This window comes from Lissotriton vulgaris, chromosome 5 (genome assembly GCF_964263255.1).
Source record: "Lissotriton vulgaris chromosome 5, aLisVul1.2, whole genome shotgun sequence".
Lineage (NCBI taxonomy): Eukaryota > Metazoa > Chordata > Amphibia > Caudata > Salamandridae > Lissotriton > Lissotriton vulgaris.
The window spans coordinates 1797964434-1797991775 of record NC_141693.1 but is presented as its reverse complement, the minus strand read 5'-3'; the positions used below and the strand labels follow the sequence as shown (position 1 = coordinate 1797991775).

Here is a 27342-nt window from a genome sequence, read left to right as displayed (position 1 = left end):
CTCCGCGACCGCTCCCTCGAACGCTCTCTCGACCTCCGGCCGGACCGGGACCGCTCCCGGTCCCGACGTGGGGCCGACACCCGGAGCTCCAGTAGCTTGCGGGACCGCTCCCGCCTAGCCTTGTTGGTGAGGGCCCGGCAGTCGACACAGGAGTCCACGTCGTGGTCGGGGCCCAGACACCGGAGACAGAGGCGGTGATGGTCCGTGACCGACATCGTGCGCTCACAGTCATCGCAATTCTTGAACCCAGGCATCCTATCAGGCACAATAAGAGAAAAAACAATCGAAAAACTTGGTCAAAGACCGGAGTACTGCTCTTCAGATCTGCGTCCACTGGCGCGGAAAAAAGAAGAACTGACGTCAGCGCGCGGAGGCGGCGTCTATATACTCCAGCGACGTCATCACGGCGCACGACGCCGACGACGGACGCGGAGCCGCAGGGGACGCCTGCAGACGACGCCTACCGACGCGCAGGGGTACTGCTACGCAAAAGTTTCCGGATCCAGACTGACGCCTGGGGATATTCTAAGGTAAGGAATCTAACACTAACGTGTTTCTTTCAGATTTGAAATTTTAACAAATCCTCACAGAAAACTGTTTAAATAATACCTCAAAGTAGAAGTTAGAGCAGAGCTCTAAGGAGACTCCCTGTCACCAACGATGCAGTAGAATATCTTTCTCAGGAAGGTTCCACAGGGTGAGGCTAATCTGATTGGTTGCTAGTGTAAGTTTGGGTCTTTTTACATAAGGACACCTATAGGCTACAAAATGTAATGAGGCCTAGGCCTAATTTTTACTTTTTTGCACCTATTAGGGTGTATTTACCTAGGTATTATATATATATATATATATATATATATATATATATATATATATATATATATATATAATATATATAATTACGGAGGCTCCCATTCCGACGACGGGGAATGATACAAGCAATGGGAATCTATGAAAATTCCAATACTGGAGTAAAGGATAGTTAAACATTCCTAATTGTGGCTTATTCGGTATCTCACAACCGTGGCCCTCTGCCACTAGACCCACAGCACCGATTAGGACAGTCCTACGAGGCAGGCTTCTTCCACTGCCCACTCTCAACATAGGCTGCCTACCCCTTAGTGTCATCAAAAAAAAATAAGAATAGTAAAAATCCCCACATCTCCCCACACCGTTTCATTTCTTGGACCCTGTTCCTGCGCAAGAAGGGTGACCTAGACCCAATGCTTTCAAGGAAAATGGGGCCGCACTCCAATTTTTGCTAGAACGGCTGGATTAGTTAGAGTGTAGTGGCCCCCTCCCTCCCTAGATCCCAGTGGTGCCTCAGCACTAATTGTATTGATTGTTTTTCTTGAAAGAAAAATAAAAAGCACCTTCTCATATGGGCAATGTCTTCGACGCTATCCAAGGATCTTGCTCCTTTCCGCTTTATTCTGGGGGAATTACTCCGAGGCCCCAGCAATCTGGACGATCAAAGCTCTGCTTCTAAATGCAACACTGCTGAACATCCTGCCACCCCATAACTCACTCAAGTGTCGATATGAGCAGGATCTAGGATGATCAATGTGTCCCTGCTTTTGAAATTTTACAAACACAGTTGTCATATTTTTTTTGTTAAAAAACAACCATCCATGGAAAACAGTTAACGTGGACCTTGAGGTGCCTCTGGGTGAAAGCGAAAGGAAAGGTGGTGGAGTCTCATGCTATGAAGCCGAAGGAGGGACATAGCTAAAAACATAATTGGGCTCTCTCACCAAGGTGCCTGCAACTTGACAATGTAAATGTGTACAATTGGTTATTAACCAGATATAAATGCTGTCCGGGAGCCAGGATAGGCTTCAAGTAATGGAATAACTAGAATTTTCATGATGAGAAAAGTTTTTTTTTTTTTTTTTTAGAAAGGTACATAAGCATATTGAGTTGGAGAGTGCCTGTTTAAAATTCGCTCTTTCTACAGGGTCACCCCAGATTTTTGCCTTCTGTTGCGGAGCCCATTTTTGTTTGCTAGAGGACTTTGTGCACTTTACCTCTGCTACCCAGGGGTAAAGTGCTTCTGCCCACCCCTCCCACCCCTTCAAACAGGTTAACATTGGTATATACCTGATTTACACCATTAATTTATTTGCAAGTCCATGGTATATGGTACCACATAAACCCAGAGCATGTAATTACATTTTTTGTAGAGGACTGCAGCACTCGCGCCTCCCACAAAAACAGCACTGTAAAACAGGTCTCCAGCCCTGCCATTGCAGTCTGGCTGTGCAGCTGTAAGATGCTAATGCAGCCTAGAAAAACAAGCCTCTTGCCAGGTCTAAACTTTCTTTTTTATACCTAAAATCACCCCTTAGGTAGACATGAAATGCCCAGAGGGCAGGGTGCATGGTATGTAAAATGTAGGACATGTATATATAATCTTTAACATGTCCTGGCAGTGAAAAACCTACAAAGTTATTTTTTACTGTGGCAATACTGGCTCTCCTATAAAACGGGCTTACACTATCAACTTTAATAAGTGCTAGATCCAGTTTGGGAGTATCATACACATTGCTCAATTATTCGTTTTAATAGTAATGCAACATCCAACCTAATGGTCCAGTTGGATTTTCTATCACTATTTTGGAAATCCCACTTTGAGAAAGTTGTAATTCCCTGTCTAAAACTAAAAGGCTTCCCTGCCAGTTTACATCCGGCATCTGACACCTGAAGGCTCCCTGTGGTGAGATGTGCATTGCTCCCAAACAGGGGACAAAATGCTTTTGGTGTAGGGTGGCGACTCCTCCCTTGAAAGGATGGCCAGAAGTTTGTATCTAGAGCTGGGGGGAGCTCGGAGCTTTACTCTGCGGAATTTCAGAGTTACCGAAAAACTCGGTTGAGATTCCACGGAGTTTCGCATCCTCCTGGAGTAACGTGAACCGAGAAGAATACAGACCACCGGATGCAGTCTTTGCTTATAAAATATTGGCTACTTGAAATAACAGCTATTCTACACTACCTGTTGCCAGTTGTTATCCCAGGCCAGCCAGTACTACTTTCTGCAAACCGTGCCACAGGTGAGTCGCTGGGCAAAGTCTCAGAGCAGAACTTCAGAAATCCACCTAAAATTAACTAAAACTGTGAAGCGGAGCCCATGTGGTGCTGCTGCTGCACTGACCACAAAAAAGACCCTCAGAAACGGGAAATAGCAAGCAGAAACCAGTGAAAACCAGTGAAAAGCAAGGGGGAGGCATTAAAATACCAGGGAAAAAGCAAGGAGAAGATGACAGGAGCAAGAGAGATCCATCAGCACGGGGAGAGCTAGACCATAGATATGCTCAATGGGGTTGTGCTGTGGCCAGGGCCGGACTGGCCATAGCGGGCACCGGGCAATCCCCCGGTGCGCCACCCGGGTGGGGGGCGGTTTTGGGCCCCTGGCGGCCATTTTGGTTTCAAGGTCGTTTTTGCAGCATATCGTTCCAAAACCGGCCCCGGCAAAGAGCTCGGCGGCAGCCACAACGCAACGCGATTACGCAAATTCCGCCCACCCCTACTTACAAGCTGCACAACAGCCTGCAGAAAAGGAAGCACTATCTGATGCAAACTAACTCTGCCAGCTGCAAACTTCACTGGACTTTTAGAACTCCGCAAAGTCGTGTTCTTTGAAATTCAAACTTTTACTTTAACATACACCCTTCCAATACCAGCCTAAAACCTAAAAACTGAGTTTACAGTTTCCTTACCGTGTGAAGGATCCACAATTTCTGAGTAGGTCCACGAATGCCACACCAATTAAACCATCCACGTTCAAGATTAGATTAGGTTTCTAAAGCAAGAAAGGAAAAGAAGGTTAAGAGAAAAGTAAGGTGCGCTTCCGCACAAGCCGCAGATTATCAAATAAATAGAAAACAATTGGCTTCCTAAGTGGGTGGATTAAGTCAGGCCAGTTCGTATAAGGCTCTCTGACCACATGAATGAGGGAGGACAACGAATTTTCTTTAAAGGGATTTTTAATATCTTGCTGACATGCAATGCTGCCTAATTAAGGGAAGGAGTAATCAATGACCCCAGCCTGAATTTCAAATCTAAAACTTTGAATACAAAGTCAAAACCTTTTTTTAGGCTTCATTTGGAGTTTGGACAGAACTGAAAAGTCTCACATTTCTGGTGAAAAAGTGTACGCCTCACACCCCACTATGTCCCCATTTTGTAATGTATGGAACCAGCCACTTTGTGAGCCTTTGTTGAATGAATATCTAACAGTTCGGGCCAGTAATGCTGGTTTGGTTTCAAAAGAAAAATCTGAACAGGATGCTCCCAACTTCAGATGCTTATGTTGTATCCACTTAGGTTTAGTTGTGGATGTGCATACTAAAAGTAGCACAATAGTGCGCTTGCTTGCAAGGACAAGTTCAAGTTTGTCGCAAGAGATGTGGCTGAAAAAGGCAGCTATTTCATATTCATTTAGATCTGTTCGTTCTCCACTTGGGGACAATGACAACTACTGAGTAAAAAAAGAAATGACTAGCTCCGCACCATCATGCCTGCAGGACCCTTTTTACCTCAAATCCTGCAGTTATCCTTCATCTTTGTTAACATGGTACCTTTTTCTGCAAGTACCATCAACATAAAATCTTACATCAATCATAGCAGTCTTATCGCATATCTCAGTGCTTAGGTGCTGCATTGTCCTAAACTCCAATGGGCCTCAGTACCGAGGCTGCCATCAACCTCCGCAGCAAAATCATGAGTGCTGATTCTCACTCTATTTCTATGCTAGTAGTCTGGGCAGAGCCCTTAAATGCTCAACGATTGCGGCCATTGCTACAGTTTTTAAACACCTGCTTTCCATAGTCTGCACTGCTCAAAATGCCACGCCTGCCCTAGACTGATGCCCCATACGTTGCTCCTAGAGGTTCACGTGTGGCAATGCTTCCTAACGTTGTGTTATGGACTATCGGGTGCACGAAATCCAGCTCTGTTTTACTACAACACATGGAGCAAAGGCTTAGCTCAATCAGCCATGGCCACAGGACCTTAAAGATAATTGTGTTCTTCTGCGGAAGGACATTAATTATTCAGAATTCCTTCGAGAGCACCTCCAGGCACCAATCCACAACCAGTGTATCTTTTCACTGATGTAGAAAATAGCTAGTCACAGCTAAAAAGGGCAGTGGCGTGCATGAGAGACACCTGTGATGCAAGGGACCGAAGCATCCTGTGATGTAAGGGACCACAACCTCCTATCATCCAAGGGACACAGCATCCTGTGATGCAAGGGACCAAAGCATCCTATCATGCAAGGGACACAGCATCCTGTGATGCAAGGGACCAAAGCATTCCTGTCATGCAAGGGACCACAGCATCCTATCATGCAAGGGACCAGAGCATCTGCTGCAGGGCCATTAAAAGAGAGTATCCTGAGGGAGCAATTGCTGTCCATAGGAACCACCCTTGTTACTTCTGTTCTTTGATGTCATGAAGGCAGCAGCAGGAGCAGAATGCAAGGCGCTAAGAGCCCCATTCCCTCCAGTCTTATCCCGAGACACCCAGCAGTGAACGGAAGGCTGATGAGGCCTAGAGGGTGGGGAAACTGGACATTCAAGTGATGCCATTGAGATGTAAAGGCTGTGTGATCTTACTTGTGCCACCTCCGGCACATTGATGTGCCTAAGCCTTGCTAAACTAATCATAAATCCTGGAGTACAAGCGAACTCCAGAACCCACCTCACTGAGACCATCATGTACAAGAAACCATAGCTGGAGGATGATGCTAAGCTCCAACAATAGCGGATCCAAGGCAGGAGACGCAATGTTTTGGCTGATAAAAATATTCTGTAGATTGTTATTGTAGTGCCTTTCATGTCATTTTTTTCTCATTAGCGTGCCATTCGAGAGTAGAGGTGGCAAGAGTCCAGTTGCCTTGGTGGTTCCTGGAGTGCTGGAAAGGGTCACCCGACGAGCATAGCAGCCTCTGCTCAGACTATCATGGTGTACAGGGATGAACTCACATCTACTCTGCGAACATTTACCTCCACCAACCTGGTGACCTGCTTACTGAGTGCTTAGACCTTGCCCGAACCGGGCTATCAATCAGACCCCTTTAAAGTAAAATGAGTGCACTGAAACGTGTTACTTTTTTTTTTTTTTTAGAGAAAGTGAGATATAGAGGGAGGGAGAAAGTGAGTGTTTTTGTAGTTGTTTTAAGAAACAGGGTATAACATTGCAGCTTCAAATTTCCACATCAACCTCTAGTTCAGTTTACACACCTCACAAATGCTTGAGATGTAATGGCTCCTTTACTTAGATCATAAAATGGGCAGAGATTTACGCGGATAGCAAAAGGCTCTAAACACACCAGGAAGTACCTGTCTGGTACCAGACTGTCAAAACACTACCTGAAGTATTTGAGCACAGGCTAAGATCAGGATCATCTAACTCTTAAGTGGTGAACAAAGTCATTCAAGCAGTGAACGCAATACCTTCTCCTGGCGTCACCTCTGGTCTTACCTTAGACGTGGTGATTTTTTCAACATCCAGTGCGTAATCAAGCAGGGGTGTGGATGGAAATTGCTGCTTTACATAATCCTTCAGTATTTGGACTCGCATGTCTGGGTTATTGATCTGAAAAAGGCCATAATCGTTGGCACACAAAACAAATGGACCACAATTCACAACTCTAAGCACACTTCTGTCGCTCCTCAGAGTCTTTCATCAGATGGCCCACAAGCTGAAAGTGATGTACAATGCTTAAGATTTAATACCAAACTTTTCACAGGGGGCCCCCACAAGGTATTCCTGATTTCTTGACCAATCCAAAGACAAACATGTGCATAGAAATACTCAAAACTTTACAGAGCGTAGAAACATGCAGTACATTATAGTGGTGTTATTTTGTAAAGGATTTTCACATTAATGTACAATTCCCCTCAACTTAGTCACGTGTGGCTTTTTCCATCACTTCACACCCATCTCAACTTCAGACCGTCAAATACAAAATGCCTGTAACTGAGAGGACTCCAAAGGTAAAAGCACCAGCTGCTGCCTGTGCACTAACGTCAGGATTGCAGGGTCTAACCCCTAACATGCTTGACTCCAATATCCACACCCAGAAGATACAGTTACAGGCAAGCGGTTTGGCAGGCAACATACCATATTTAGGCAACTGTACATTTCTATATATGTATAAAAGCTTGAGCGGCCTTCGAATATCACCTTAGCCTGAATTAGGAGTGAGGGGAAGCATGATAAAATGTGCATTACATCTTCAACTCCTAATAACACTGCATTAGTGGAAACACTTTCCAAAACACGTATGTAATGTATGTCCCCTGGCCTCCTAAACAAGCATCTAACAAGCACTCACCCGACCCATAGATTTTCATACAGAGCACGGTTCCTCCAGTGTTCCCTTTCCTTCCCCGTCACAGGCCTTTGCAATACATTTAGACAATTCATATTTCAAAGACACATCCAGACGTCATGCTTCATTCCCAAACATCACCATGCTCGATGGTATCTACAAACTCCATTTCACCCATCATTCCCCGTCCCAGCAGGAAGCAGTCCATGTTCCACCCTAGCTTCCATCGGTCCACAAGTGTCTTGTGCTCACTGTAGCATTCCATGGTCTTGATTGTGCAGACTTGATTGTGCAGACTTCACTTTTCAGTGTTGCTTCATTTCAACTCCATGTGTAATAATTGGTTTCTCTTATAACACTAAAAATACCACATCTACTCCATATCGAAGTGCTGGAGTATACACAATCTTTTCTTAGCTGCATTTTGGTGGTTTGGCACAGGCCTGTGGCGGTGCATATTTTGGTTTTGCCTGAATATGTGTAGAAGCGCATGAGCATGGATAGATGGTGTGCAGGATTCTTTTGTGCAGCTGCTTGTATTGAACTCATCCATAATGTGCATGTCAGGCCCATCCGCCCTCATCTCTGGCCCTGCCTGAGTGAACTGTACACATAATGCTCCAAAGTAACTATACTTGTCTGACAGGACCGACATAAGCCAGAACTTTAGGCTCTTCCTATTGGCAGGTAGTTTACTTACAGACTTAACTCTGTGACCAATGCCCATGATCAGTTTCCCTTCCTTCTTCATCTTGTTCACAAATTCCATGGGGATGATGCCACTGTCGAAAGCTTTGCCGAACATTTTAGCAGCTGCGTCTAGAGCTCCACCAAACCGGTCTCCCTGTGAGGACACAGTATAATAATACATTGAGGGGGCAGTTATACGAAGCATGCACATACAAGAGACTTTACACCTTAAAAAACAAACAAATATTGGCTAAACATAGTCATGTGCGGACTTTGATATATAAAATACCTAAATGAACCAATGCATAAACCCATCCAAAATACACAGAGATCAGGAGCTGGGTGACAAAGCAACCACTAGTCAAGCTAATAGGTCTCACTTTTCAATTGATTTAACCAAAGCTTTTGGATTTAATAATGGTTTTTGCCAATGGTGTTCCGCAGTGGCGAAAAGAAAAAAAATGCTTGTTTGTAGATGTAAAACATCATAGAAATAAAATGCTATGAGTCATGTACACATTTAACAAATATCATTCTGTTTTATGATGCTATGGAGCCAAGACCTCATCATAAATGCACCATGAAGTGGCAGACATTTTGCTTCTTGATATAATTTATCATACATCTAACTCCCATCTTGGAGCTATAAATGAAAAAAAGTATAAAAATAAAAAAAGGCACCAATGCGCTTTATTTTTCTTTTGCACAAAAGGAGCGGCCTAACGGCAAATTACAGCTGCCAGGAACCTCAACGGAGTAGGTTTCACAGATGTGAACATTTATAGAAGAAAAAGCAAAATTGTCAAAACCGGGAGGGACAGGGGAAGCAACAGAGGAGCTGAAAATTGGGTTAGCACAGAGTACGGGTGCAGGGGAGCAGCAAACAAGGGAAAGACAAAGAAAACACACAAACTTAAATGGAGTGGTAAAGAAAAATGAAAGAGTAATTATCAAAATGAAAATAGTTTTCAGAATGTAAGCAGTGGAAGAATTCAAATCAGCCAATCAAAAAGACGGCATGGAAGAACTTACCTGTGATAACACTCTCTGGTGTGTACTCGAAATGCAGGTTCTACACCATGGAATGTCCCCAGGTGTGACTGGATCCCCAGATTTACAAAACACTCTCCCCTGTGCCAGTGTGTGGCCTCCGTGTTGACTTCGTTCTGCCCCAGAAGTGGCCACGGAGTCGCATATAAGTTCCACCCCTGCATGCAGAGAACGGGTTCTTTCTTGTCTGCCCTCTTGCATGTGAAGTTCAACAATAATCAGGGGAACCCATGTGCAAACCACTAGTTTAGTGCCTTTTTAGAAGGAAAAAGACTATTGTACAGAATGGAGAAGTCGGGGGGCAGTGAGGAAGGAATGGTTTCTTAGCAGTAATCCCAGTTCTCTGCAGGGGGATCTCCATTGAAGTCATAAGCACTCAACAGTCCCGCCCACGTGCGGGGATCCCAGAGCACTTTCCATAGGAAATCTGCTTATGTGCGCTTCAGGAAGGCCAGTAGAAACACTTAAGAGAAGAACATTATGCAGTCAAAAAGGGAAGGCTGCAATGGCCAAATTCTAAAGATTGCACTTTGAATAAAGGGTAAGAAACCCACACATTTTTTACTTTTTCTCTTCAAAAATCTGACGTGGATTTTTGTGACAACTACTTCATTCAACGGTTTTCAACTGGTCCTTTCATTTTCTATCTTTTTCTGACCGGAATTTGAGGCATTTTGTCAAATAAAATGCCATCTTTACATAACAAGTGCAGGGTCTGTGAGAGAAGGCTGGCCAAGTCTGACCCTGACGAAGGTTGAATCATTTGCCTTCCTGACAGCCATGTTCCTGACAAATGTCAGCACTGCAGGAAGTTTTCAAGGTATACCCTGACAGAAACAGAGAAGATTCACCTCAATGGCACAGAAGAGCGACGCAGCAGAAGGTGGGACATCAGCATCGCAAAGAGAGGGTCAGTCCTCTACCAGGGCTCAGCCGCCTTCCTTCTTGCCAAACAGGCGATATCCATGGAAGAGCACATCCATCAACAAGACCAGCAAGTCACCAGAGAAGCTTGTGGATCTCATCCGATCATGACTCCAAGCACAATGCTGCTGCAGTCTGCTCTGCCCAAGCTGTTGGTAGTGTCCGGTCCTGAATGGATAATGTATTTGGCCACATCGTGGCCATTCTGAATGGTTCCAGCTAGGCTGGACAATGAAAACATCTGTTTCCAGAATGTTTCAATTCTCTTCAAATCTTCAATGCTGGCGGAAGCCTGAACCACCAGACTTTCTGGCAAAGAGTGATGAGTTAAGAAGTCTGGGCTGTGGTGCTTGGCTACTTGCCACTTCCGGGAAGACACAAACTAGGCTTAGACCAGGTGCCCTTCAAGGTGTCAGTCATTGAAGGGAAGTGAAGGCTCAGATGAAGCCTACGCAGTTTAGTAAACACCTATTGACATGTTATCTTAAATTCGATAGATGGCAGCTGTAAGTATAATATAATACCTCTGCTGCTCGTCTGATCACCACAGCAAAGGAAGCACCCGCTTCTGCTGATGGTCGAGGGGAGAACAGCACCCAGTGTGCAGGAAGTGTCTAACCCACTGATGTCCTGCAAATCCATGTATAGAATTTCATCAGAGTTAAGGAAAAAGAATCCACATAATCTCCATGGTAATCTCTGAAAACTGGCAGACTCATCAGACGGAACCCAAAAAAGCTGTTGAAGCGCGGAGATGCAGCTCCAAGTGAATGACACTGTTCATTCGGACTGGACTGGGACTGGAGCACCGGCAGAATGCAACCTCGGTCGGAGTCTAGATGAATTTGACGGAGTCAGATACAACCATTGGAGCAATGTCTTTCTCTGACTGTAGTGGGCTGGCTTAGTCATTAAAGGGATCGGCATGGGTTTTGGTGCTGGGCTGCAAGTCAGCTCTGATGTCGAAGCAGAGCCAGAGACAGGTTCAGGGGGCACAGATAGCACGGAGGGTCGACTTGCACTGGAGTCCTCAACAAATCCCTGGGGCCTTGTGTCACACCAGAGGGAGCCAGCTGAGTGCCAGAGGTTGCTCTGCTCTTGCCAGTGGGGGGCCGAAGCTACCTCCTCCAGACTTCCCTGCAGCTGGGAGGCTCCATCACTTTCTGCAGCAGGCGGGCGCTAAATAAACAAACAAGTATTTCTGCAGCATGGGACACTGCTGCTTGCCATCAGCCAGTGGGGGCCTAAACTACCTCCTCCAGTTCATTCCTGCGGCGCAGAACGCATGCACTTGGGCCAAGAGTGGGCCCATCTGCATCCGTCCGCAGCCAAATGAGGCTAGGCTAACCCTCTCTTAGACTTAACCATTGTTTATTCGTCTGATTTTACATTAGTCTGTGAACAGAATTATGGGTCAGAGAGAATCTGATCCATCTGTGCCTCCCAGGATCACCCAATAACTGCTTCAATATCCGTCCATCTTTTTAACGAATGCAATGGACCATTGAAGAAGGCAGTTTGTGCCATGTGAGCAATCATTCAAGGAAAATGCCAGTTGGAATTACATTTTCACTTAGATCAGAGGCAAGTGCACCAATTATTAATAAACAACCTGAGTCAGGATCCCACCCACGTCAAGCACTAAATCATGATCCTTTTGGCAGTAGTGCAGTAAATGAACAAATGAAGGCTCAGGACGGTGTCCTCATAGTACTGATTGACCCTATTGTTTCCCTATTCAGATGATTAGACTGGAAATTGAAGTACTTACTAGATCAAGGGCACCGCAAGCTTCCAAGTGATGGTTGGGTACATGAGGGCACCCGCAGTATAGGTGATGGTCAATGGACAGTGGCTGAACCCCAGGCAATCACTGCTCTTAAATCCCAAATGGAAGATAGTGCACCAAAGGAACCTTGTGCCAATATCAACTTCACCATGAGCCCAAATTAGATTTGCCATGTGCCAAACAAAGTCAACACTGCTAACTCCTGACCCGGAAACAACAACGCCCTGTTATGCCAATTCTTCTAATGGGGATACTGGCAACAAACAGCATCTTACAGTGCTGCAACTCCCCCTAGAATCTACACACCTAGTGTTTGTGCTTAAAAATATTCCAACTTTACAGCCTTATGTAATTGAAAATGATGATGAATTAAAAATACACTGGATGGGTAAAGCACTTAGAAATTTCAGTTGTGATGTCCTAGACAAATAGATAAATTGCAGTTCAGAGTGTTTTTTGTGTGGCCAACAGTCCAAAATGGGAGACAGGTGATTACTTTGTAATCAAATTCAAGAACCCAGAGCTGGTTGGTTTCTTTTCCAGAGATTGCAATATGTAGGGTGAAGGTCAATGCAACCTCTCTTGGCTATTTCAATAGGCCCAGCAACTTTACACACAATGAGCCAGATGTATCATCAACTCTGTTGCCTACACTACCAGCTATTGTGACACAATGTTTTACTCCACTGGAGCAGGATGACTGACCTGCAAATGGAAAAGGCCCACCAGAGATACAAATTTCCTTGTCTCATAAGAACGACTGTGAACCTAGGGCGGTATCTGAGGCCTCAGTACCCATGGTAAGGAAGCATGCCACTGATCGCCCCAAGGCCAACAATGGATCGATCAAAGGGCGAACAGAATAAACTGCTTATCCCTTGTAAGACTATGCTCATGTAGAAGATTTTGCCCAACAGGAGACCAATGATTCAATTACCATATACCTTGGCGTGGTTATTCCATCCTCGCAAGCGGAGGCAATGTTAAATTGTAAATCATGCTTCATGGTATTGGCACCAAAATGTAACCTGCTGTCATGGAATGTGGCCAGTTTTACTGGTAAACTGAAGAATGACAACTGGTACAGTTTGAAAAGGAATTACCATATTGCATGCCTACAGGAAACTTGGAAGTACACCAGTGTTCATATTAATGGGTTTCATTCTCTGGAAACACCGGCCGTTGGATCCATTTCTGGGCATCCTGTGGGAGGTTTGTTAACTCTGTGTATGTCTTTCAGCAGGCTCGATAAGCAGCGAGTTTCTTAAATGGCCTCATTTTCAGATTATTGGTCTCTTTGTGTTAGCTTGACAATTGTTTTTGTTAATTTTAATCACAACAATAATAACTGCAAAGTGGCTTTGATTGCAACACTTCTAGAATAAAAGGGTAATTATTTTGTATTATTCGGGGGTGGGGGATTTTAATAGCAGGCTTTGTTCTATCTCAAGGAATGCTGGGAGTGGTACAATTGGCCATGCGGATGAAGTAGATATTTTGCATTTTGAGTATAATCCTTATAGGGATTTTTTTTTATAAGATCATGAACAGGTTGAATTTAGTGCTAACAGTAAACCTAGGTCCAGCTAGGGCCCTGAAACAAGTCACCTTCACTGGGAGAGGTGCAGGTAGTATGATAGACTTTATACTGTTTCACCTTAAAGGTACCAGAAGGTATTTAACTTTACTATTCTTCAAACCTGCCAGAGTGATCATAACCCCTTGGCTCCAAGGCTAATCATAGCCTCACTCATTCAAAGCACACCCAATTGAGGTAGTTCTGAATAGAGGTATTTTGCGTAAATTGTCCACTGTAGATTCTGGTCATTTACTGACAGAACTGGTACTAGGAGCCAAAAACATCCGACGCTATGCGTGGGGACTAAGGTGGAACCTGCTATTTGACAAGAGCCTATAACAAAATATGTAAATCTGTCACGGAGCTTCTGACTCTACCGCTGTCTTGTAGGGAACCAAAGAAAAATAAGAGGTTTAATGGAGCCTGTTCCTCCGCATTTCGCTGTTTTAAAGTCAAGGCCCTGAAACGGTCCCCAAGAATAATGGAGGAGATAAGGACATGTAGATCACGATATAAGGAAGCAGTTACAGAGAGATAGAGCCATTACAAGAGGCCAGTGATAAGAATGATGCATCTCGATTCTGGAAAATAGTAAATGCACTTTTTTTTTTTAGAGAACCATAATACTAGTTTGGACACAACCATCTCACCACATTTTTAGGTGGCACATTTCTCGAAGGTATTTTATAGCACTTAGTCTCAAGGCATTTGGATGAACATTGCACTATACGTCCAATCTCAGGGAAATCGAGATTTTCTGGAAACGATATCATCCTGGCCATTGCAGTGGCGGCTGGTGACATCTGAAAGTGGTAGGGCGTAAACTAATTTTCATACTGCGCGTCGTGAGCGAGACAGCCTGAACAACCTAGGAGGATTCAGTAGATTCTCCCCGCAAAAATTTTGAAAAAAGAGTGGACAAATGGTGCATTTTCAAGCAAATTTGCGAAAGCAGGAAGGTTATTAAAGCAATTGTGAAAGTGCAGTTATTACATTAATAAAGAGATGTCATATAACATAGGTAGCTGCTTATTCAGTATACTGACAAAAGCAGTGACTCACAGACCTATTTACATCATGTGCATTTTTTGATCTGCATAGGGTACATGTTCTTTGCAGCAGGCACATTACCCTTCTGCACTACCTTTCCATGAGTCAAAATTTCCACAAGACAAAACTCTGATATCTCTCTCTCTCTCTCTCTTCTCTCTCTTCTCTCTCATATATTAATCACCAGCGTTATCATGACCTTTTTCTTGTTTCTAAAAATTGCCAGAGGCCAGTGCAGTGGTAGAGAGTGCTCTTAGAACCATAATATACTTGCAACTTCATTCAAATTACGCACTAGACAAGAAAGAGAGCAATATGCTGCCTAAATAAAAAGTACCAACATCCTGTAAAAAGCAAAGTAAAGCATGTGAAATATAAGCAGGAAGAATATCAAACCACCCATCAATCAGTCATTGCAGTGCCACAGGATTGGTGCACTTCCCCACCTTGGAAAACAATGCTGTTCAAAAAAAGACAAGAAAACAAAAGTTTGACATTTTTGCCCACTCTTAATAATAAGAGTCCGTCGTTTCTCAGATGGCCTGAAAGAGGCCTATCCCAGCTCACATAACGTAGAGATTGCCACATGTGGTCGCCAGCCTGGGCTCTCAGGTTTCATTTCTTTTACAGTAAACGCCTGGGTACTGGCTTGTTCTAGTCAATAGCTCTTCACTAACGATGAAGCCATGAACCCAGAAGCAGTTTCTACAATAACCCAGCTTGATTATCTGTGCGTGAAACCAGGATGCAGAGTGAGAGCCGGGGATAGACCTTCACAAGATGGACATGACGTAAATACCATGCTTTACTAAATATTTACTAATTTACATTCGACTGACTCAGTACTGACCTTGTTGTTCAAAACTGCAGAGCAAAAAGCTCAACGTCACAGCTTGCTCCCAATAAAGCAGCCTTTTGCGCACAGGACAGAATGGTGACATAACGTTTCCCTTTCCAAAATAGATGGAATTTGACACCCGCGCCTTGTCTCCACTTTTGTCTATTTGTACAGTAGTTGTATTCCACCAGAATAAACATTTAACCAAATGCGACGATGGAGACTGATCCGAAACAAAAGAGACACACGCAAGATGCACTCTGCACGCCGAAGCCCTGAGCATTCAAACAATATCCTAATAGCTCCTTTCATTTCCCGACACCCAGAGACTACTCCGCACTTCTCACCCGACCTAGCAGCACCTCCCTGTTCCTCAAGTGCCTAGAACTGGTCCCTGATCTACAACTCTTCCAGCAACATTCCTCACGTAATTATGCTTTATGCAATCATTCTCTAGTTTTTCAATCTACGGGAACTGTCTGGTGGCAAACTACTCACAATTAGTCGTGGACGGTTCTAACAGGGACCTGTAATGGTGGGAGCACAGACGTCGGCATTGCACCACAACAGCAAAGCAATTATATTATCATAGTCTCGGCTGCTCTGCAAATAAGTTTGCAGTGAAAGCCACAGTGTTTTATTTAAAACATAAAGTGCAACGACAGACCTTGTAAGCCAACACGCCGCAATAATACGCAGCCACAGCTGCACAGCACCGCCACCTGCACACTCCAATCAGGTCAGAATTTGCCTGGTGGCCCAAGTCACTTAAGTGCTGCTTAGCTTTTCGAAGGAAATTTTCATTAATAGGCTGTCCGTGTAATATGCACTCAGTGCAACAAAGTGACACCTGTTTGTCGTTTGTGGTATAAAGCGCTCTGCCTCGACGAAAACCTGAAGGGTTTGCTTCAACAAGGTGTGAACTAGCCAGCGACTGCGATGTTTTGCTGCTAACTGCCCGTCTCATTTAAAAACGTGGCATGCATGGGTGTCAGGGGCCTGGCCTGGAAATGTCATCTTAAACCATTTACGGGATCCTCGCAATTGCTGCTCGCGGAAGGGGGGGGGGGGGGGGGGGGGTGTCGCACGGGGATATTAAAATAAAATTTTAAAATCCTACCTGAGCAGGTCCGCGTCGCCCCGGGCCCGTTGGCGCCTACAGCCCCTCGCTCTCAGCCAATCCTAGCTTAGGGCATGCCATATAGCCATGATAGGTGATTGGCCATGCAGTACGGTAATCATCAAAGCAACCCAACACCCACGCGCAGCACCATCCTGCTGCAGCAGCCAATCCTGGTGCAGTGTTAACAGCGCCACTGCGCCAGGATTGGCTACGAGCAGAATACGATTCTGCCCATATTGAGACCGGGACCCCGGGTCCCTGCCTTTGTCGCTGAGGAGGGAGGGGGGGGTTCTCCCACCCTACGCATGCGCGAGCCAGTCTAAATAGTGAGACTCCTGGCTTTCACATGCGTAGTATGTACCCCGCTTCTCTCTCTCTATTCTGCCTGTGCGCACTGTGTGCCTGCCACTCTCTGCCGCAGCCCCGCCCCCCACGGCCCACTTCCTAATGCGTTGCCCGATTCTGTCGGGCTTTTCCCGCCGGGGCCGGTAGTGCGCAGTTTAAGTGTGCGCGCTGCTCAGATTTATTTAAAAGCATACTTTAAGTTTAATAATGTTGGCAGTGCCGTGCGGTCGCGTCCATGGCTAGTGGGGCAACGCCCCAACGCCCCGAATGGACGCACCGCCACTGGGCCATTGAACAGTGCCTACGAAACAAAGCACCTGGCCCGGATAAGATTCCTATGGACCTGTTCAAAAGTAACGAATAGTTTCTTACCTGTCGGTGTAGTTTTGCAGCTTGATGATCTTTCTGGATTCACTATGCTGTGCATATTCCGCGGTCTTGTGGTTGGGTCCGGATTCGTAGTCTTTTCTCTCTTTTTTTTTTTTTGTGGCCCAGGTGGGCGTCGGCGTCACCCTTCCTTGGGTGTATTTCCGGTGACGTCGGCATGCTTCCTGCGGAAGCTCCCATCCCTGGGCGCCATCTTCGGATTCTTTTTTTTCGTGTTTCCTTCGTTTCCGAAGTGATGGCAATGTTCTATGTAGGTGATTTTTCCTTAACCGCCTTGTATGTAAAATCCATTTTATCTCTTCATCTTCTTTTTTTTTTTTTTTTTTTTTGACCACCCCTTTTCTCTCCAGCCTCATCTTTCTGGCGGAGGTGGGTGGGTTCGCTAGTGAATCCAGAAAGATCATCAAGCTGCAAAACTAAACCGACAGGTAAGAAACTATTCGTTTTGCAGCGTGAATCTTTCTGGATTCACTATGCTGTGCATAGATTTTGTAGCGGTTTGTCATTTCCGTGGCGGCTGGGTGGAAGATGAGTTCTGGTGTCTGAATATGTGCTGGAGCACCTTTTGTCCGACTTGCGCTTCCTTGTTCATCTGCACATCCACGCAGTAGTGTTTTGTGAACGTGTGCACTGAAGCCCATGTTGCCGCCAGGCATATGTCTTGTATGGGCGTGTTAGCCAGGAAGGCTATTGTGGCCCCCTTCTTCCTAGTGGAGTGTGCACGCACTCCCTCGTCTAGTTCCTGTCCTGCCCTGTTGTGGCAGAGCTGAATCGTCTGTGCTATCCATCGTGCAATAGTGTTCTTCGTTACTGCTTTGCCCATGTAACTGTTGGCGAATGACACAAAGAACTGCTTCGTTTTTCTGTGCTCCTTTGTCCTTTCAATGTAATGCATGACCGCCCTTCTGGCGTCTAAGGTGTGCAGAGCTCGCTCAGCGCTATTGGTTGGTTTTTGGAAAAAACTCGGTATCTGTATGGACTGGTTCATGTGGAACCTGGAGACCACCTTCGGCATGAAGTGTGGGTCCGTCCTCATCACAACCCTATCACCATGTATTTGTATGTAGGCTTCCTGTAGCGTCAGCGCTTGTAGTTCGCTTACCCTGCGTAATGACGTTATAGCAACTAGGAAGGCTGTTTTCATGGTTAGCATCTTTAAGGAGGCCCTGTGCAGTGGTTCAAAGGGCTCCTTCATGAGTTCCGTGAGAACTACGTTCAAGTTCCATGCTGGTGGTAGCACCCGCTTGGGCGGTGCGATCCTCTTCGCTCCTTCCAGGAACCTCTTGACAACCTGGGATGTGAAGAAGCTCCTGCCCATCTCACCCCTTGTGTAGGCTACTATAGCCGCTAAGTGAACCCTCAAGGAGGATGAACTGAGTTTTTTGTCCAGCAAGTGTGTCAGGTATCGCAGCACTGTGGAGTCTTTCTTCATTTTCTTGTGAAGTTGTTCACGTTTGCACCACATCGTGTATCTTTTCCATTTTGCGACATAGCACCGCCGTGTGCTCGGCCTCCATGCCTCCCGAAGGACCCTGAGGGTGCTCTCTGGCAGTCTCAAATGTGCAAACTCTATGTCCTCAGGAGCCATGCTACTAGGCTCATGGTCTCTGGCTCTGGGTGCAGCACCTCTCCGTTCTGCATGGAGAGCAGGTCCTTTCTTCTGCCGAATCTGTGGGGTGCACTCTGTGACATCTCCATGATCTGCGAGTACCATGTCTGCCTCGCCCACTGTGGCGCGACCAGTATCAGGGTCATCTTGCTCGCTCTGCACTTGCTCAGTACTCGGTGTATCAGTGGTATCGGGGGAAAAGCGTAGGCAAATGTCCCGGACCAATCTATCCATAGGGCATTCCCAAGGGACCCCTTTTCGGGTAGTCTGGATGCGAAGTACTGGCATTTCGCATTCTGGCGTGTTGCAAACAGGTCCACTGATGGCGTTCCCCACCTGTTGAATAACCACTTCGTTTCCTGAGCATTGAGCTCCCACTCGTGGGATGCCGATGTCTGTCTGCTCAGCCAGTCTGCCTGAATGTTCTCCTTCCCTGGTAGGTGTATGGCTAGCAGGTCTATCTGTAGAGGGATGGCCCATCTCCATATCTCCTGTGCCAGTGTTGAAAGCGTTGTTGACTGTGTTCCACCCTGCTTGTTGATGTAGAACATTGCCGTGGTGTTGTCTGTCTGCAGTAACACCCTTTGCTTGTACAGTCTTGTCTGGAAGGCTTTCAGTGCAAGGAAGATTGTCTTCAATTCTAGGTAATTGATATGCTTTGTCGCATCTGCTGGCGTCCACAGTCCTCTCACTTTGAGCTCCTCCATGTGAGCGCCCCATCCCTTCAGGGATGCGTCTGTGGTGATGGTCACTGTCGGAGTTGGGGGTGTTAGAGGCTTTCCCCTTGTTAGGTTCTCCATGGTCCACCATGTCATCTCCCTTTGCACTGCGTGCGTCACCACCACAAGATCCTCCCAACTGCCTGACGCCTGTGACCACTGTTCCTGGAGCCATTCCTGCATGGGTCTCATGTGTAGCCGCACATTCGGCACCAGGTGGATGCATGATGCCATCATCCCCATGATCTTGCTCGCCGTCCTCGCTGTCCGAGCTTGCCCCTTCCGGTAGAGGCGAGTTTCCTTGACCAGCGCCCTTGCTCTCTTCTCGCTGGGGAACACCTTGGCCTGCACGGTGTTGATCACTGCCCCCAGGAAGGTCTTCACTTGCTCCGGTTCCATTGACGATTTTTCCCAATGGACGGAGAACCCCAGGTTTATGAGCGTGCTCGTCACTGTCTGTGCGTGGTGTTTGCACCTTTGGTACGAACTCGCCTTCACCAACCAGTCGTCTAGATAAGGGTATACGTGTATCCCCTGTCTTCGTAGGTGTGCAGCAACTGCTGCGAGGCACTTCGTGAATACCCTTGGTGCTGATTTGAGTCCGAAGGCCAGCGTTGTGAACTGGTAGTGGCCTCCCCCGATTGTGAACCTGAGCATATGTTTGTGCTTTTTGTTCATCGGTATGTGCAAGTAGGCGTCCTTGAGGTCTATCGTGACCATGAAGTCTCCGACCTGCAGTTGCGGTAGCACCTCCTGCAGGGAGGTCATTTTGAATTTCTGTGTTCTTATGAATTTGTTGAGGAACCTCAGGTCTAGGATGGGCCTCATCTTGTCGTCTACCTTTGGTACCAGGAAGTACGTCGAGTAGACTCCCTTGTTCCTTTCCTTGAATGGGACTCGCTCTATGGCCTGCTTTTGCAGAAGTTCCTTTACCTCTTCCTGAAGCCTCGCCAGCTGGTCTCCTGCTGGCGGTCTTCCCCTTGGTTTCCTGCTTGTTGGCCTTTTCTCCAATTCCAGGCAATACCCGAATTGGATGATGTTTAGGATCCATTTGTCTGATGTGATTTCTCTCCATTCCTGGAGGTAAAATTGCAATCTTCCTCCCACTGGTGTCATGTGGTCGTAGGTGTTTTGATTGTCCCGACCCCTTGGTACGTGGTGCCCCCCCGGGTCCTTTCTGTGGCTGGGCACCCAGAGTTCTGTGGAGTCACTTCGAGGAGGGCTGCTGCCCCCCTCTCCTATTCTGGCCACGTCCGTTTCTTCCTCGAAAGGACTGACCTCTTGGTTGGTACTGCCAGGACTGTTTCTGCTGACCTTGCTGTCCCTGTGAGTCTGCCTGGTGCGTTTGCTGGAAAACCTGGTGTGATGTACCTGGTTGGTTTCCACCTCTCCCGCCGGGCCTCCGTGACGGGGTGCCTCTTCTGTTGCCTCTGAACTGCAACGCCCCCATAGACCTTGCCGTCTCATTATCTTTCTTGAGCTGGCTGAGTTTCTCGTCCACAGTTGCCCCGAAGAGCGTGTCGCCGTTGAACGGTGTGTTGAGGATACTGTGTTGCACCTCGGGTTTGAACCCTGAAATCCTGAGCCAGGCGTGTCTCCTTTCCGTGACACCCATCATCATCAGCCTGCTGGCGGTGTCTGCCCCGTCCAGGGCCGTCTTAAGGCAAGAATTTGCCGCATTTTTCCCCTCTTCGACCAACATCTCGGCCTTCTGCCTGGCCTCCTGGGGTAGGTCCTTCACCAAGTGCCCCAGGCCGTCCATGATCTGGTACATGTGCCTGTTTAGAAGAGCGTTGGAGTTAGCCATGCGCCAGTGGGTCGCAGCATTCCGTTCGATCCTTCTGCCCACCAGATCCATCCTCTTGCTCTCCTTATCCGGTGGTGGGCCCGAGGTAGTAGATACGTTGGCCCTCTTCCTAGCCGTGGCCGTGATAATGGAGTCTGCGGAGACCTCGCCTCGAATGTAGGCCGGGTCCTTCGTGGAGTGTTTGTATTTTTTCTCTGTTCTAGGGGTTACCGCCTTGCATGTTGCGGGCTCCTTGAATGCTTCTTGTCCTTGAGCCAAGACGCTCTCGAGCATTGGGAGGAACTGGCTCCTTGTCTGTGTTGGGAGCAAAGTCTCGAGCAGGAAGTCTGCTTTCTGCTTCTCCTCGTCGAGCTTTAACCTAAATGCCGCTGCGGCAGATTGTATCGCCGAATTGTATGCCCCGATGTCGTCAGGCGGCGAGGGCCTCGAGGGGTATGTGTCAACCGCCTCCTCCGGGCTCTCGGTGTCGATATCCAGGTAATCCTCCTCGATGGGGTCAGAGGTGGCCGACTCGGCGTCCAACCTACTGCCCTCCTCCTCGTCATAGCCGTAATCCTCGTAGGGATTCTCCTCATCTCCCTGGTCGTCGACCATCTCGGCGGCCGGGCCATGTCCGTCGCCGAGTTCTTCTTCCTCTTCGACCAGATCTAGCACCACGTGCTTGGTCTTGTGTGGAATTGTAAAGGTACTCATCTCTGCGTCGAAATCCTTCTTCCGCTGCAAGATGCTCGCCATCTCGGCCTCCAAACGCCGTCTTTTCTTTTCCCTTTCGGCTGCGTTCTCGGCCTCGGAACGCTCGGCCCCTCTCTTCGTCACCTGGCTCGGCGGCGAGACTCTCGGCGTCGAAGGTTTGGACGTCGAACTTGGTTTCGGGTCCTTGGACGTCGTCAAAGCTTTCGGGTCTTTCTCCCTCGACGCCGATCGGTCCCTTTCGGAGACGATCTTCGGCGCCTTCTGCTGCTCAACAGCCCGGCCCCTTTCGGAGGCGATCTTCGGAGCCTTCTGCTGTTCTACAGCTCTCGGCGCCAGGGACTCCTTCTCTGAGGATCCGCTGGGCCTGTGTGCGGTCGCGGACTGCAGATGTCGCTGCGTCGGCGCCTTCGGGGTCTGGCCCTCGTTCTTTCGAGACTCAGGGTCTCTCGTGCTCTTGTGGGACGTCGAGTCTCCTACCTTATCAGGCGTCTTCTTGGAATCGGTCTCTACGACCGTGTAGCTGTCGTGTTCGGCGGCAGCGTTGTCCTCTTCCTCTGAGGACATCCCCAGGTCGTACAGCGAAGGCGTCGGGGCTTTTCCTCCGAGGGTGGCGTGTGCTACCCTCTGGCTCTTCCTCACACGAAGGGTCTTCGCGGCGAAGACGGAGCAGGCGTTGCAGTCTTCGGTTCTGTGGTCCACCGGTAGGCAAAGGTTGCACACCGGGTGCTGATCTTTCTGCGCGTACTTGTGTCTGCAATTCGGGCAGAACTTGAACGGCGTGTTGTCCATCCTCGAGCGTTTCAGGCTTCCCTGACCGCGTGGACGTCGATGATCGTCGAAGTTCTCGACGTTCTCTCCTCCTTCTCTCTTCGCCAATGGTCTGCGAAGTCTTCCTTGGTCTTCTTCTTTTAATTTCTTCTCGAACTTCTCGCTTTGCAGTACTTTCTCCAAAAATGTCTGGAGCCCAACGGGAACGATCCAGACCCGACCGCGGAAAAAAGAATCTGAAGATGGCGCCCAGGGATGGGAGCTTCCGCAGGAAGCATGCCGACGTCACCGGAAATACACCCAAGGAAGGGTGACGCCGACGCCCACCTGGGCCACAAAAAAAAAAAAAAAAAGAGAGAAAAGACTACGAATCCGGACCCAACCACAAGACCGCGGAATATGCACAGCATAGTGAATCCAGAAAGATTCACGCTGCAAAACATAGATCTATGGGTTCCAATAATATTGAATGAGCTGCGGAGTGGACCTTTCTGATTCCCCTGACTCTATTCACAATTTCCAGTCGGTGATGGTCTTTATCAGGGATTGGATGAATTTTAACCATCTTAAACTCAACCCTGATAAAACCGAGCTTCTCTTCATTGGTGGTAAACTCAACCCTTGGTCCTCTACCTTCTGCCCCCCCTCTTTTGGTCTTCCCCCCTCCCCTTCTGTTAAGACACAGGGGATTACGCTCAATCAACACCTCACTTTACATTCCCAGATTAGCACGGTGGTTTCTTCTTGTTTTTTTACTTTGCGCACTATTCGAAAGATCTCACGGTTTTTCTCCTTTTCAGCTCTTAAGTTGATTCTTATGGCTATGGTTCTTTCCCGTTTAGATTACGGTAACATACTATACATTGGTGTTCCTGCCTACGCCATTCGGCGGCTCCAACTCGTGCAGAACCAAGCTGCCCGCTTGGTTTATGGCTTACCTAAATCTCATCACGTTACTCCCCTCCTCAGATCCCTCCATTGGCTCACTATTAGAGAAAGGGCCCTTTTTAAGATGGGTTGCATTACGTTTCAGGCCCTCGCTGGAACAGCTCCGATTTTTATTAAGTCCAAAATCGAACCCTACATTCCTAGCAGACAACTGCGCTCCTCCTCTCTCTTGGTGGTGCCCCGGTTCAGGAAGAGCAGAATGGGAGGTTCTAAGTTCTCTGTCCTTGCTCCGCTGTTTTGGAACTCTTTACCTCTCTCCATGAGAACGATACCATCTTATCTGGAGTTTCGCAGTACTCTGAAAACTCTTTTGTTCTCACAGGCTTTTATTATCTAAACCGTTTTGCTACCTGACTCAGGATTCCACCCCCACAGCGCCATGAAACCGCTAGGTAAACTAGCGCTTAATAAATACCTTTAAATTCAAATTCAACACATGTTGAACCTTCCACCTCAACGTCCAAATCAATCCTGGTTCCTATTTTCAGGAAGGGAGATCGAGCAGATTCTTGTTATTGCCCCATTTCCCTGATGGACTCCACTGCTCGAGTGCTGGGTCGAACACTTAGATGAATTGGAGGTATGGGCTACTAATAAAGGCATAATTCCTGAGGCAGTATGGGTTCAGACAAGGCCTGGGAACTATAGACCAATGCTTGAATCTTCTCCTTTTAATCATTAAATATACCAAGGTGAAGAGTGTTTGTTTATAGCTAGCATTCATGGACATCAGTTCCAAGGTCGACTGTGTCACCGTAGCAAAATTATTGGAGAGAAAACTAGAAATGGGAGTGGATACTGTAATTGTGCATTTGCTGACCTAACTTCAGACGGTTGTGACAGGGTTGTGTTTTGGCACCCTTTCATTTCGGCCTTTACATTAATCATCTTGTTACATCTCTAGTTCTTGTGGAGGTAAATACACCTAGGGTGGAAGCAAGGCAACTACCAGCTCTGTTACATGTTTATGATTAGGTCATACTTACAAGAACGGAAATAGGGCTATAGAAGCTACTGGACAATTTTGCTTTGTCTATGAGAAAATTTGGCCTGTCTATTAACTACTCTAAATCGTATACTGTCGTCTGTGGGGAGTCTACTAGTAAACTGACATCAGATTATGTTAACAAGACCAGGCTGTTCCATGTTGACAGGCCCATTGCTGCAGTCTTTACATTAGCTGCCAAATTAGCTTCTAACCCCCTGGACAAACTGATAGATGTATACAAGGCCAGATGCATCTTGGTGGCCACACATGATTCAGGCATCTGGGGAGTCTCGGACAACACAAATCCAGGCCAGCGGAAAGGTCTTTTTAAGACGGTTGCTATTGGTCTTCTCTGGTGTACCCACCTATGCCGGTCATGCAGAGTTGGGGTTATCATATCGAGGCTCGATTAAAACGTGCACCCCTAATGCTGTGCCTTTCGATTCGTGCCAAAACAGATACATTGCTCAATCAATCCATAATTAGACTGTCTGAGGCTCGATAAAGCTAGCAACATTCCATGGCAGACGTATGTCTGGGACCAACTTTGCTCGATTGGGCGTGTGGAACTCTTTAATAGTCCACAGAGCATTACTTTGTCATCCCGAAAACATGTTAAAGATGAATTTGTTGTATTATGAGAAGAACAGAAGCCTTGGAATGTAGTAAGAGAAGGGTGGTGGCTTACCAGCTATTATCCACTACACATGGTTTGCAGCCCTATTGAAACTTTATTCCAAGCCAGCATCATATGCACTACTTAATTAGGTTTCGCTTTGACATTCCTAACGTCCTGGTTTCTTATCCTAGAGATGCGTTTGGTGAACCAGACCTTGTACCGTACCCATGTGATTCAGAGTCTGCACAATCTACACTACACATTTTTCTTAGGTAAACTTTATGAAGTTCCAAAGAAATCTTCTTAACTCCACTACTTAGACAACTGAATATTAGAGGATGCAGGCCAGCCTTACTTTATTTACAACTTCTGAAGTCCAAATGTATTTGTTATTTGGAGCATAAATTTCTCACTGTTGCAATTAGGTTACGAAACATGGTGGCCACATAATCTACGATAGTGATATGATGATTGGAAAGTGATTACATTACTTGTGCTTATTACATCTAATCTTGATGTGCTGTGCATTATCACTATGTATGAGATAAATGAGCTGATGAAATGACGAGGGCCTGCATTCACAAATTCCTATTCTTGTAAGCTTACGGTTAGGATTTTCCCCAATTTCAAGCACTAGACATTTTGGGACCTGATTCACAAAGTTATGATTGCTATATCGTTCTGCTTTTGGTGTACAGCCTGTCTTAATGTTAGGAAAATTTGTGGGCAGATTTTTAAACTATTAAACATGATTTTACATAGTGTGGTTATATGCGTAAATGGTCTATTAAACCAAATAAAAATGGATTGATGATGAGGGCCAGAGAGTCCTAACATGGCCCCTTTAAAGATTTCAATTGGTTCTCAAGAGTGGGAAGGGATTCGCACCCTCAGCTTTGAGCTGGAGTTCTGTGACTTCTTTTGGTGCTTGGTGACGTATAGGTTCATTCTACATTCCCAGATCTCCTTCAGATTCATGCTGGCACACTCCTCGAACGACTTGGAGTTGTGTCATGAACACAAACACCAGAGGCATACCTCGTGGTGTTCGGTCACAGACATTTGTTTGCGACAGTCCCAACAAGATTCAAAACATTAATTTTAGGAAGGGGCATAGTTCCCGTACACACTAGAACATTTTTTTTAGACAAAAATCCACAACTGACGAGCTCCGGATCCAAATATGAAAGCACAGAAATAAATTAACTGCTGCCTACGTGGCTCAGTTGTTACTTCCAGGGCACAATGAAGTCAACGTGGAGCTGCACAGGAGCAATACTGTTTAAGTCTTCCAGATCCAGTCTGGTGGCTGGGAATATTCTAAAGTGAAGGAATCTGCAGATGGAAATATTCATCAGAATCTATGTTTCAGGGGAGAGACAAACCAAAGGAGAGGAAGGAAAGCCATTAAATAAGCAGCAAGCAAGGCAGACAGACTAGAAAGCCAACCAATGGTAATGAGTGGGCGGACGCAAAGCCTCTGCAAGTACTGGTATTTTCCACACTACGTATTCAACAATAACAGCTTTTAGCAGTCTGTTGGTGAAACCTTAATCAAAAAATGTTAAACTGATCGAAGACCACGTTTAGGCCTCCTTTGCTGAAAAAAAAAAACCAAATGCTCCGTATGGATAAGCCACAGGGGACTCTTTGTAGATCAGCATTGATAATGTAACTTAAAATCCAGTGCATGTCAGTCTATGGCACAAGGACAGACTTGACTATAAGGTAGGTTTAAAATAAAAGGAGTGAGGAATCGGAGGGTCCCAAGGCAATGAGATACCACAACATTCTTACAATGGTCAGCAGTCCAGATGTAACACTAGAGATCAAGTCTTTCCCAGCACGGGCACAGACAATGGTGTTGTGAGCTCCAGACACAGCAGGGCCATGATCAGCTGTCACCATCAGACACATTTCAATGAAATGGCAGGCATACTTTGGGAGTCTGAGGGAAAAAAATTAAGAAAATGAGGTAAGTTAATGAGTACAAAAAAAGAGTAACACTTAAGCGGAGGCAATTATTTATATACAGCAGCAGAAAGGCATCAGCTAGCAGGCACACATTTCCTAGCAGTCC

The 27342-nt window shown here is 46.6% G+C and overlaps 1 protein-coding gene across 2 annotated transcripts in view; it reads right to left on the bottom strand.

The window, feature by feature from the left end:
• The window catches only part of ACLY (ATP citrate lyase), a 320315-nt gene that overhangs the window by 21885 nt on the left and 271088 nt on the right, over positions 1-27342 (bottom strand). For both annotated transcript variants that reach the window (XM_086924155.1, XM_086924154.1), the window contains 4 exons: positions 27060-27210; positions 8037-8180; positions 6484-6597; positions 3717-3799 (listed from right to left, as the gene is read on the bottom strand). In XM_086924155.1, coding sequence (XP_086780281.1) covers positions 3717-3799; positions 6484-6597; positions 8037-8180; positions 27060-27210 — 492 coding nt within the window. The remainder of the gene's footprint in view (positions 1-3716; positions 3800-6483; positions 6598-8036; positions 8181-27059; positions 27211-27342) is intronic.